General features: G+C 41.2%; 5 protein-coding genes across 6 annotated transcripts; 2 read left to right on the top strand and 3 right to left on the bottom strand.

Moving 5' to 3' along the window:
- The first annotated feature begins 945 nt into the window (after positions 1-945).
- Positions 946-2,307, top strand: LOC138912922 (uncharacterized). Its single transcript, XM_070214842.1, has 2 exons — positions 946-1,392; positions 1,446-2,307. Exons 1-2 carry the CDS (start codon positions 1,347-1,349, stop codon positions 2,192-2,194), a joined length of 795 nt encoding a protein of 264 aa, XP_070070943.1. The 5' UTR covers positions 946-1,346; the 3' UTR covers positions 2,195-2,307.
- Positions 2,308-2,639: 332 nt separating this feature from the next.
- On the bottom strand, positions 2,640-5,747 carry MICAL-like (protein). Its single transcript, XM_017141535.3, has one exon. It carries the CDS (start codon positions 5,550-5,552, stop codon positions 2,751-2,753), a length of 2,802 nt encoding a protein of 933 aa, XP_016997024.2. The 5' UTR covers positions 5,553-5,747; the 3' UTR covers positions 2,640-2,750.
- A 287-nt stretch (positions 5,748-6,034) lies between these two features.
- On the top strand, positions 6,035-8,896 carry Cul6 (Cullin 6). The gene is made up of 3 exons (XM_017141536.3): positions 6,035-6,214; positions 6,287-7,922; positions 7,984-8,896. The coding sequence occupies exons 2-3, from the start codon at positions 6,306-6,308 to the stop codon at positions 8,356-8,358; spliced, it is 1,992 nt and encodes a 663-aa protein (XP_016997025.3). The 5' UTR covers positions 6,035-6,214; positions 6,287-6,305; the 3' UTR covers positions 8,359-8,896.
- On the bottom strand, positions 8,879-10,222 carry LOC108057329 (zinc finger protein 57). Of its 2 annotated transcripts, XM_070215202.1 has the most exons (4): positions 9,980-10,222; positions 9,672-9,924; positions 9,435-9,548; positions 8,879-9,245 (listed from the first exon to the last, which is right to left on the bottom strand). In XM_070215202.1, exons 1-4 carry the CDS (start codon positions 10,119-10,121, stop codon positions 8,894-8,896), a joined length of 861 nt encoding a protein of 286 aa, XP_070071303.1. In that variant the 5' UTR covers positions 10,122-10,222; the 3' UTR covers positions 8,879-8,893. The 2 variants fall into 2 exon arrangements, with proteins under 2 accessions (XP_070071303.1, XP_016997026.3); XM_017141537.3 differs by having other exon boundaries at positions 9,435-9,924; positions 9,980-10,221.
- Positions 10,223-10,703: 481 nt separating this feature from the next.
- Positions 10,704-12,117, bottom strand: LOC108057310 (protein Exd1 homolog). The gene is made up of 2 exons (XM_044395926.2): positions 12,072-12,117; positions 10,704-12,011 (listed from the first exon to the last, which is right to left on the bottom strand). The coding sequence occupies exon 2, from the start codon at positions 12,003-12,005 to the stop codon at positions 11,139-11,141; it is 867 nt and encodes a 288-aa protein (XP_044251861.2). The 5' UTR covers positions 12,006-12,011; positions 12,072-12,117; the 3' UTR covers positions 10,704-11,138.
- Positions 12,118-12,357: the final 240 nt, after the last annotated feature.

The raw sequence follows: 12,357 nt of genomic DNA, 5'->3' as shown, positions 1-12,357 counted from the left end.
GCGCTCCAGAGCGGAGCGGAGAGTTGGAGCGGGAGTTGGAGATAAAGAGAGCGGGGGTGCTTGCAAAATATCCGCTCGACACTGCCTTTCAAAATTAATCGTCCTTTTGTTATATTCCAAAGTATCAACCAAATATTAACAAGAGAGAATGCTATAGTCGAGTGCCTCGACTATCAGATACCCGTTACTCAGCTGAAGGAAGTTCAATTTAAATGCATATACAATTAACACAAATTTCCTGTTTAGTTACTAATTTGTATTATATTTACATATATTAAATATTAAAGATATACAGAAAAATGACACTACAATTGACATTATTATGACGAAAAAGGAATCCGAAAACAAAACCGCACTGGTTTATACAAAGTAAAATAAAATAAAATTATACATAAATTATGTACTTTAAATGTTGATAAAAAAATGCAAGCTTTTTCACCTATTTTTTGACCTTTTGCATCAAAAAATCAACTAACTTTGCGATTTTTTCTTTAAAAACTGGTTAAGCGTCACTTAAATAACATTCAATAATATTTATAGCCAATACTATCGGCTAATATATCGGTGGCAAAGCGATTTCTAAAACACTCAGGCTGGGTATTCTTAAACTGTTGAATTGCAGAATTGTTGAATTTTGGTAACAATTTTTGACAATATCAATATCAATATCAATCAATAATAAATCAAATTCTAGATGTTTTAAGTTCCGTGAAACTTTTCAACAAATAACAGCTGTTTGAAAATTCAACAGGAACCATTTTGGGTCGTTCCCATAATTGCTGAAATTTTTTGTTGAATTTTCAACAATTTAGCAATTCAACAGTTTAGGGAATCACCCTATTAACAGTTTATGGATTACCCTGCCGGGTTATTTTTAAAGATTCAATATAATTTTCAACAGCTGTCAGAAGAAGTATTTAGCTACTACAATAATACGGTCTGCCACCTAAATAATGATTAGTTTACCGTTAAAAAATTTACCGTACAAACTGTTAAAGTTAATTGAGACATGAGTTTATCGCTGTTGGATCTGAACGATGACTGCCTGGTTTCCGTATTGGGATATTTGCCCCTAAAGGATGACTTACACTTCGCCCATGCTTGCAGCCGCTTCCGAAATGTCTTAATCGATTACGGCAAGAGTTTTTATAAGACAGTGGAGGTTACCGGATCGCCGGACGAGTTGCTCCTGATGCGAACTGTTGTTGATCTAGTGAAACATATGTATTTTAAATATTACCCGGAATGTGCCACAAACGTGCAAGGGATTCTACGCAAAACGATGAAACGTCTGGTCAACCTGGAGTACGCTACTTTGAATTTCAGCTGTACCCCTGCACACACACATGCAACAGCTTCCGAAAATTAGGGGTATCGGGGTATTTGAAAACAGTGAGTTGCATACCATCTACAAGGGGCCAAATTAATTCCTGCTTAAATTCTAGGTGATCATGTCTATAAGCTCTTCGTGTACCGCGATTCTGAAAATTTGCTGAGAGACCCTTACTTTAAACGCGGTGTACGATCCTGTATCCTTATATTGGAGAGTACTAATAATTCCGTTGAAGAAAGTCTGGCATATATAGTGCCTCATTTATCGTCTGTCAAAAGTATATCTATTGAAATGAACCTACCGGCCGAGTACTATAGGCCGCTGTCACAGGTTTCCAAGCTGCAAAAGATTGGAATCTATCCGAGTCGTTACCAGAACTGCGGACCACTCCTTCCACTTATGGCCAGCTTGGCTTCTGGGTTGCATGGCCAACTAACCGACTTGACTATTCTAGCTCATGCTGTTAGCTACGACGAGGCCAGGGAGATTGCCCGAATGGTCAATCTTAGGAATCTTCACTGTGACTTCGAGGAGCCCAGATGTCTGGAACATTTGACTGCGCTGAAGCAACTGGAAATTCTTAATATTGGTGGGCGTCAGGGTCTGTCAACTCAATCGGACGTGACAAATCTTATATTGGCCTTATTAAAAGCGTGCACGGGACTGAATATCCTCATGGGCAATGTGAATTCATCACAGTTGGCCAAGAATTTCACTTTAAGAGCTCTTGAAGTGCTAAAGACGGTTCGAGATCCTAGCAAGCAAAAGCCCCTCGGACTTGGATTTAATTTGCATACCCAAATCACGAACGAGGAACTCACACCCTACTTGTGGTTTTTGGAGCACATTTCTATGGGTTAGGTCTCCTTTGTTACCTTAAAATAACTGTTTTTATTTACTATATTATTTACTACAAATATATATGTAATATCCAATGAAGTATCCGTTACATTTTAAGTTTCCGTTGCATTTGTGAATATTTGTATTTAAATATACATTTCGAGCTTTAACATAGAAGTACATACATCTTTAACAATTCAGCAATTGAACAGTTTAGTGAATACCCCGATTATATTAGCCACAGTCATAATAACCATAGCAGTAAAACAGAATTATTGGGAGACTTGTTTTTTTGGGGAATACAAAACGAGTATATTCCGTTTCCAAAGATCCAGGATTCATTTGATATTAATTCTAAATTATAATAAAAAAAGTCTTCAATAACCCGTAACTCGTTAAAATTTCAAATATTAAAATGTTGTTTTGTATACTCAGTTTTGTACTCAGTAAAATATATAATGTGATCTTGTATTTATTGAAATGCTCATTTATGGCAATAGAAAAACTTAATAGGTTATAAATTTACATAAAATAAAATTAAATTGTTCGACGCATACAAAATCGCTCCCTACATTCTTCACATCTTCAAAAAGAAAAGGTTCCGTTTCTTTTTAATCTTTTCCAAAGCTGGTGCTGGTTCCGACTCGTCGACGTCCTTATCGAGGTCCGATTTCCTCCCCTTGCCCAATTTATTCTCCTCCTTAAGTTTCTTTCGTTCCTTCTTCGACAATTTCTTGGACGACTTGTCTGCGGTTTTCGGGTCAACTGGCTCCTCGCGCTCGGAATTGTAGATATGCAGTCGGTTCTTAATGCTCATATCCTCTCGAGCCTCGCGAACTCTATCAGTCTCTAGGCTATCAATTACCTCGTTGCGCATCTCAACCACCTTCACAAGGCGATTGATTAATACTTCTTCGTGGGCTTTATCTGAGTCGGTTTTGTTATGCTCCGGCTGACCCATTAATACTCGAATTTCATGCTCAATGTCGGCCTGCTCCTGTTCCAAACGATGTTGTCGTCGAAGGTACATGAGCTCTGCTTGCCTGCGGAACAATTCGTTCTTTTCGTTGACCAGCTCGAAAAGTTGCAATATAAGATCTTCTACCTCCTTGGAGTTGGTTATCTCAGAATCCACCGATTCGGCACCATCGGTTTCTGCGGCATCCAAGGAGCGCTCACAACGATCCCTGATCATCTTTTCGAGTATAACGCCCTGTTTCTCGAGACCCAACTGCTGCACGGCAATAATTTCGAATTCGTGGCGAATTTCTTGCAGCGGCAGACGTTGCAAGACTTTTCGCGGTGGTATTGGGACCGCTGGAGCTGGTCCCTTCCGCCTCTTCCACTTGCCATGCGTTGATTTATTGTAGCCCAAGGGGCTGACGTTCCTATCAAAGTCGTTATAGACGATCGGGTTCTTCTTATCCTCCTCGCTTCGTTCACTTAGGTTTTCGGGCTGAGTTGGTGGCACCAAAATGCGACGATATACCACGTTTACCTCTTCGTCTGCATTTGAGGTACTCAAGCTGTCGTCGTAATTGCTCGACTCGGTTGCTTCATCGGAGAGCAAGCTCTGGTCAAGCGGTATCAATCTTCGGACCTTTTGTTCGTCCGATAGTTTGGAAAATCCAGGATCACTCTCAAAGTTGGCCTGCTTTGGAGGCAAGGGTGCTTGGCGCTTCTTGCGCATTGGAGAAGTAATGGAGCTGAGACTGGTGGTGGGACTTAGGTCATCGCTTTTCAATGGACTCTGGGCAACTGGGGCACGAAGTGGTTTGCGCGGGGCATTACCGGATGGCAAGGAGACACTTGAGCCACGGTCATCTGCTCCACGGTCGAATGGTCTCAAGTTATCCAAGTGCTCCGTTGACGAAGAGGAGATGTTGCAATTGTTTTTCTGGTTTTCTGGTTTTGAAATAGATATTCTAGGCGTAGGCATCGGCAATTTTTTGCCTTGCGAAAGTGTTGGGCTGGAATGTTGATCCTCTGAGGGCTTAGCAAAGGCTGGGCCTATTTTAGGTGGCGGTGGACGGGGCGGTACTACTTTATCTCTTTTTATAACTGAGCTTTGGCTCTTTTGGGCTGGAATGTCTTTGAGAAGCTCCACCTCATCGTCGGAGCTGTCGAAGGGATTGGCTCCCTTAATCGAGTCATCATCTTTGAAAGGATTTAGATCCTCTGGATACTCAGTTTCAGCTAATGTTGTCTCACTTGTAATCTCCTTGGGAGACTCGAGATTTTCCTGTTTTTCCTGCTTAGAGCAGCTGTCTGTTTTTGAGAAAATTTCATTTTCTGTACTACTTTCTATATTGTTTTCAGGCTTAAAGGCTTCTTGGGGGTCATTTTCTGGAATCGGCGCTTCTTCTGTCTCTGGAATGAGTATATCCGACGAATTGTTCGGGCTAATCACTTCTTGTTCATCAGTTTTTTCCGATGGAATTGTTTCTACAGGAGGATGGGTATCCTCAATGTCTAGTGCAACGGTAGAGATCTTAAGTTCCTCTGTTGGTTCATTACTTTCTTCGGGAAGAACTCTGTCTTCCTCGTCTAGTGGTGGAGCAGTAGCAGGTAAAGCAGGCGCTGCAGGATCAACTTCTAGCTGATCACTTTGCTCAGTACTTATAGGTTTATCATCTTCAGTTTGTTCAGCTAACTTGGACGGCGTTTTACTGCTCAAAGAGGCACTTTCATTGTCTTCCACGTCTTCCTGTTGATAACTAGATCGATCGGGACTTTGATCGCCCTCTGATTCACTCTCCTCATCGGGACAAGTCTCGCAGCAGTAGATATTATTGACCTCCGTTTCGTAAAAACTCCCGGGCGTGAGTAATGAGGAACAGCGGGCGCATTTCAAGCAAGTGCGGTGATAAGCCCGCTTCCCCACTAGGACTCGTTCGGCCAGAAAAACCGGGAGCTCGCATTTCTGGCACTTATCACGCCGGGGCATTCCCACAATATGCATCATCTTCTGCGGTGGCTCCTCGGGTTCCTCGGGAAACTTCTCCTCCGGCTTCGGATGCTTGAGGCCCTTGCCGAGCACCTTGTAGAACTGGGATAGATACGTTAGAATGGACAGTCTGTCGGGCACTTCATACGAAACCATGTCCGATGCATCGAGCAGCGCCGGAATGCCCAAGTATTTCTCGGCCGTGGTGAAGGCCAAATCGTTGTTCTCATAGATATCGGCTGGCTTCAAACTGTTGAAATCTATGAGATCCGGTCGAAAGTGATGGATGATGGCGCAGAAGGCCAGGCCGTCGCGCCACGAAGTCGTCATGTTCTCCACCTTGACTCCATTGTATCCTTGGGTGTTCACTCGGCACCAGTACTCCAGAGCCTTGGTTCCAGTTCCAACCTTTGTGCCACGACGATCGGTCATCTTGGCAACTGCTGGTTAACTGCTGTCCTATCGCTTAATTAATCCGAACGAAAACAACTTGAACAAATTTGGGACTAAGCAAACAACAGAAAAAACATTATGCCACTTGAGTTGCAAATAAAATCAGTTCTGATTTCTCTGGCGAAAATTACATTTAATGTAAACAAGGCAAAGCGGTGACTCAAATAATCTCAATCAGCCTTGGTGGTGGGAGTGTGAGAATATGTCGTGGAGTCGATGTTTTATCGATATATTATATATTTGTAAAAGCAAATGGGCGCGTTCAGCAGAACTATCGTAAGAAATCCATCAGTGATCAGGTATCATGTTGTTCTGCTGAACGCACCCAATGTTGTTTCATTATAATACGAATTTGTTCAATATAAATAAAGGATATTAAATAAATAAGGATTATTAAATACCTTTTTAGCTCCACCTATCGATAAGTGAATTTTCGATATTATAACATCTCTAGAGTCTAGACTGATAAGAGCTACGATCGCTAAACTACATATATAAAAATTATTAATCATTGCCTAAAGGAAACACTTAAGAACTCTCTGCCGATGTAATACTTTCCATTTACAAAAAATCTAAGAATTAAGTCCCAACAAACAACAGAAATTACTCCACTAGGAAATATTTAAATACTTGGGGTGCAGGTAAGCTGAATGAATTTTCCGTGATTCCCCCTAAATTAAGAAGGTTCTTTGTTTATTATTTAATGGTCTAAGGTGCAATAAGTTATTAGCAATGAATCGTGTCGACAGACGCCGTGATCACATGTCGTCCTTGGAGGAACTCTGGCAGAAGGAGTCGCGATTTCTGGAGCAGCTCTTCGATGACCACACTCCATTTGCTTGCAAGGATCTCATGGAGTTCCACGACTATGTCTACTACCACTGCTCCAGTTTTATTCACAATCCCAGTGTGGGTTCCCAGGAGCCGGGAAAACATCTTTACGAAGCATTGACCCATTACCTAAACGCTTTACTCAAAGAAATTTCAACGGGAATGGAAAATATTCTGAGTGACGAGGAATTGATTGTTAGGTACGTCGAGCACTGGCAGCTTTATCGCAAAGCCTGCGAGGATTTGGATCGAGGTTGTCGGTACCTCAACCAAAACTGGGTGAAACAGGAGCAGCTCGAGGGCCACAAGCACATTCATCACGTCTATCGCCTGGCCATGATCCGGTGGAAGGAGCTGGTCTTCAGTCCCATCGACAGGGCCTTGGTCACCGCCATTAGTCTGACTTTAAGGCAGAAGCCCAGGGAAAGTACCAGATCTCTGGTCTACCAGGCGCTTCGATCGATTGTCGAGCTGTATGCCAATGATGAGAGGCAAGAAGTGCCGGTGCCAACCAAACTGAACAATGTTTTCACCGAGGAAGTGGTGGGCTTCTACAAGTCCGAGACCCTGGCCGAATTCCAAAGGATCATCTCTTCAAATATCTTCTCAGATTTTAAGCACTTCCTCAAATACGCATGCCTAGCCATGCCAGAAATCCAAGAGGGGCTGCAGTTTAAGGCAGTTCTGAAGAGGCACCTGGCTTTGCTGCTAGATAAGGCCATTGCGAAATCATTGGGTGGAAAGGATTACATACAGGCCATCCTGGGAACACGCCAAAGTCCTTTAGAGCGGGCAATGCGGGATCACAAACCTCTGGTGGCCGTGATCGACGAGGTGTGCACGGATGCAATTAACAGAATGGACCAGAAACGGAATCCCATCGGTCTGTTAATCACATACTCCAACGAACTAATGACGAAGAAGTCCAGGGAGGAAATTACAGAAGAACTTAAGCGTATCGTTGATGTTATGGAGTTCCTGAACGATAAGGACAAGTTCATTCAACAATATTGGAGAGTTCTGAGAACGCGACAAATCAAAGAGTCATCATCGTGGGACGGAAATGAGTCGACCATGATTTCCCTGCTGTCCAAGAGACTCGGACAAAATGTAACTGCAGAACTAACTGACCAGTTGAAGGATTTCGAAAATTCCAAGAGAGTAAATGATAAATTCCAAAATCATTTAAAAATCAATGGCATTAAACTGGGATTTGATTTTCGTCTCAAGTATTTTTGCAACCGAGGACGTGATGAGAATTTTAAGCTAATTCTGCCGAGCGAACTGGAAAATGCTGTACAGGAGTTTGCAAAATTTCACACAGAGAAACGTTGTGTAATTGTATTCAATCACCAAATATCCTGTGGCGAGATAATCTGGAATGCTGGTCAGTCGACCCATATCCTTGAGGTGAGCACTTTGCAAATGTCGATTTTGTTGCTCTTCAACGAACAGGAAAGTTTCACGGCGGACGAGTTGGCGGAACGATTGGGAACAAACATCGAGACGATTAAACCGGTTTGTTAATATCTTACTTATCACTCTTAAATCAAATTCTAATTCATTTAATTTAATTTAGGTACTCGCATTTTGGATACATATCAAATTTCTCATTTCCAGCGGGTCTTCTGTGGAAGTGAATTCGGATTTTACAAACAGGAAGCGCCGACTTAACTTTAACAAGACTGCGGATGCAGCTAAAACGAGAAAAATTGAAGAGAAAGATGATGAAAAATTAAGGCATGAGCGAAAGTTCAATATGGATGCTGCAATAATGCGCATTATGAAAAAGCATAAGATCTTGGAAAAATCGCAGCTATTTTCACTTGTTATTGAGGAGCTGAAGAAGTTTTTTACACCATCTATCGGATTCATCAAAGAAAGAGTTGATGCTTTGACCAAGAAGGAAGACCTGGAGCTTTGTGGACCTACCACGTACAAATACGTTAGCTGAGAAAACAAAGTTGTTTCTTAATTTATAGTGTTCTATTTTAATTATCAGGAACTTACAACTATTATTCCAAGTGCTCGTTAATTATCAGGAACTAAAAACTATTATTCTAAGTGCTAATTGACCAAATATAATGCTTTTTTAATACATTGTAGAAAAATAATACGTATGTCGAATGTAAAAAGTGTTTTGTAGGTATTTTAAATTCAGAGCGAACATGAACTTTGGAACTTTAAAACGCAAATTTTCAGTTAATTTCAACGAATATGTTTTCATTCCTTTTATACTACCGATTAATTGATATTCATCAGATAAAAAAATAAGTAAGAAATCCCTAATTATATATTTAAGCTTATATTTAACCATTTTGTATATAAAGCTATGAAACGTTAAGCAATTATTGTTTTTTTAGGGAGAGAACTATAGTGTAAATACAGATATAAAGAAACCTTTGATGACAACTTTTTACGAGTACATACATAATATTGAATTAATTATTTCAGTAGCAATTTGTAGTTAATACAAACACTATTTCGTTTTATGCCGTTTCCTCGTTCTCTAACTTGACGCAAATATCTTCTGTGCTATCCGAATTCGCATCTGGGGTGATCAGTTCGTTCGAGTAAATGAGTTCGGCATGGTGGTTCCTCAGATGCTTCTCCAGGTGAGATTCGTTTGTGAAGGCAATGGGGCAATATGGGCACAGTTTCTGTCTGTTGCGCCTTTCGCTGAGCTTCAGCATCTCTGCCCTTCGTCGCGATAATTTCGTTCGCGGTGTGGGTGAGTAGTTAAACTGCACATTTTGTTTTATCGGGGGGGTTTTATATTTCTTTGGTTTCGGAACCTCCAGTTCCGGTATGCTCTCGCCCTTTTGCAGTCTAAGGTGGGTTCTGTAAAATATGAAACAGAATAATTTGATTAGTATTCGTACTACAAATTTTTAATTCGTTATAACACAAAGTGTATGAATATATTCTACCATCTAGAAATATTCCTTATTCAATACTAAATATTTTCTGACAGACTCTAGGATAATATTCTTTATTTTAGGATTCTATCTCTAGTAGATACCAACTCACCTTAGGTGTTTGATTAGCTGAGACTGGTATCGGAACTTCTTGGGGCAAATTTTGCAGGGTAATTTGTTGCAGATGTGGAAGGAAAACTCGTCGATGGGAAAAGCCTTCAAGCATGTTGAGCAAAATTTTGGTGGGCCAGCCAAACTATAGCTCATTTCCTCGTCCAATTTTGGACCATTGTTGTCCTTCATGCAGTCATGATTGGGAAACTCGTCGATGGGAAAAGCCTTCAAGCAGGTTGAGCAAAATTTTGGTGGGCCAGCCAAACGATAGCTTATCTCCTCGTCTTCCTTTAGGCCATTGATATTATTCATGCAGTCATGATTGGGAAACTCTTCGATGGGAAAAGCCTTCAAGCAAGTTGAGCAAAATTTTGGTGGGCCAGCCAAACGATAGCTTATCTCGTCCTCTTCTGGTTCCTGTTCGTCTTCTTCCTGATCCTCCAGTGCATACTCCTCCTTAACCTGGTTTTCTGCATCCAGCATGACCACTAAATTGGAATTATCGTTAGAGATTGAATAGTTTATTCTTGATCCCCAGCTCACCCTCATAAATCCCAGTCTGCGGATAGGTTTCCTCATCGGGATCCTCTGTTTTTATGTGAACTTCATTTGATTCTTCTTCAGCTTTAATGGTCCTTTGAACCCTCGGCTTTCTTGAGACTGTCTTCCCGGACTTTCTTCCCATCTTTGTTTCTATCCAGATTTATTAATTTAACGCTTAGTTATTTCCGATTTTGTACTGTTTCCCTCTTTTTCTTGACTGCCAGCTGATTTTCTAGTAGTTTTAAGGTGACCAAATTTTAGACAAATCAGAAAGATCGTCAATCGAAAGATATCGATATAATTTAATAGATACACTTGAAAATTAAATGCGAAACATGTATAAAATAAAACGAATTGATCCGATTTAAAAATAAACAAAAAATTGTTAATATTTAGTTTGTATAAGAATATTTATTGATTCTCATGAATTTATTTATTTAATTTGCTTATTATTTTTTTTTGATTCTCGTCAATTTATAAATTAAAATACAAGAAATTCTGAAACATATTTGCTGGGTATTCCCAATACTGCGATTGCTTGAAAATGCAGTAAAAAATATTAGAATAAACGATCAAAAATGGTTTCTTTCTATTCAATTGCTGTGTATAGTTTTAAAATTCTTAAGATCGAAAAAATGTTTATTATTGTTGTTAGTAACTTTTTAAAGCTTTTAAAAATCTCAAAATATGATTTATTAATATCGAATAAAATAAAACTCAAAAATAGTGATTAATGGTTATTTTATAAAACCTATTCTTAGATTAGACGTCTGCATCCTTGCAGAAGGTATTATGGTTTCAGTTAGTGAGTTATTCATATAATATTTTCGATGAACTACTTGTACATCATAAAACAGCCTAGCTTAATAAATTAGCAGTTCATGCGAATGCCTGGCCAGCATGCAAACGGATGGAAGTATTATTTCTATAACACACAAAAATAAAAAACTTGGTAAGATTAATCAATATAATTGTCAAACAGTACCCAACCACAAATTATCAATTCTACCTATTAATTGTGTGTATTTGTTGTTGCGAAAGTAACTATTTGATGGGTAGAATTGACAATTTTTGTGGTTGTTGACTGTTTGACAACTATATTGGTTAGTTTACCAAGTTTTTTTGTTGTGTGAAGGCACATATATCGCCGGGATCCCCTTCACTTGCGACTCTTCTTGTGCTCCAGCTCCTGGCGGTCGATCTCCTCGGGCGTGGGCAGCATGATTCCCTCGTCGCTCCTCTTGTAGCTGGGATCGATGAGATGGAAGCCAAAGCGGCTGCTGGGATGCATATTAATGGCCACATCGCAGGACCGGTAGCCCGAGTAGTTGTGGCTGAACTCCAGCGACATGCGCTGCACCTCGGAGCAAATGCTGTCGAAGATCAGGCGATCGTGCATCAGGTGCTGCAGCTGGACCATCTTGGCCAAGTACCTCAGTTGGCTGCGGCTCAGCGGGCGGTTGGTGAAGTTCCGGCGCGACTCGCTGGCCCCGATCACCTCCTCGCACAGCAGATCCTCCAGCGGCAGCCCGAAGACCAGGGATATGGCCTCCGGCAGGGAGCACGGCGTTCGCTCCTGGCGCGCCACACACAAAGCCACAAAGGAGTCGCAAATGCCGCCCAGAGTCAGGCCATGTTGGTGGTGCAGGTGATCGGCGATCCGGTGGCTGTAGTGCACCACCTTGCGTGGCTGCTCCGCCTCGAGAATCTTTCCCAGCTCCGGAAAGATGCGGCCCAGCGCTTTGATGTCGAAGATGTACGTCTCGTTGGCCGTGGCCACCGCCAAAACGGAGGTGGCCTGGTGGCGCCCATAGAAGCTGGGCTCCACCAGCAGCGATATGCTCGTCTGATCCCGCATGTCCTCCAGAGCCTTGTGGTATTTGGAGTCCGTCTGCTGGATCCAAACAATGCGATCCAATTTGTTTTCCAGACTTTCCTTCTCCGCCTTTGCGAGGGGAAAGCGTATGTTCACCGAAGGGGCTTCCAGGGCCGAGCTGAAGCTGTCGTTTCCCTCGCTGTCGCTCATTCTTGCCTGTTTGCTTTATTATTTAAAGTTACTTTTCATTTAAATCGCAGTAAATGGAAAACATACCTAAGTGAAAAGCAAAGCTTCGAAAAAAGGACACAATCAGTAGGACCGTATCGATAACAATGACAAATTGCCATCAGTCCCCGTTGGCAGGTGGACAGTGGTGGGTGTCTCTGCTAGGTGTAGTAAAAATAATATATGTAAAATACATGTCGAATATATTGTTTATATTTCAGGTGCATTCTACATTGGCGGAGTTACTCTTAAAACAAAAATTACTTGTAGGTTCCTTATTAGACTTAATTCTAAAAAAAATTTGAAAAATACCTACATCAAAAAAAGCATATAT

Source organism: Drosophila takahashii, chromosome 3L (genome assembly GCF_030179915.1).
Source record: "Drosophila takahashii strain IR98-3 E-12201 chromosome 3L, DtakHiC1v2, whole genome shotgun sequence".
NCBI lineage: Eukaryota > Metazoa > Arthropoda > Insecta > Diptera > Drosophilidae > Drosophila > Drosophila takahashii.
Note: the sequence above shows the minus strand (reverse complement) of the source record. Positions and strands in the feature narration are given on the sequence as shown.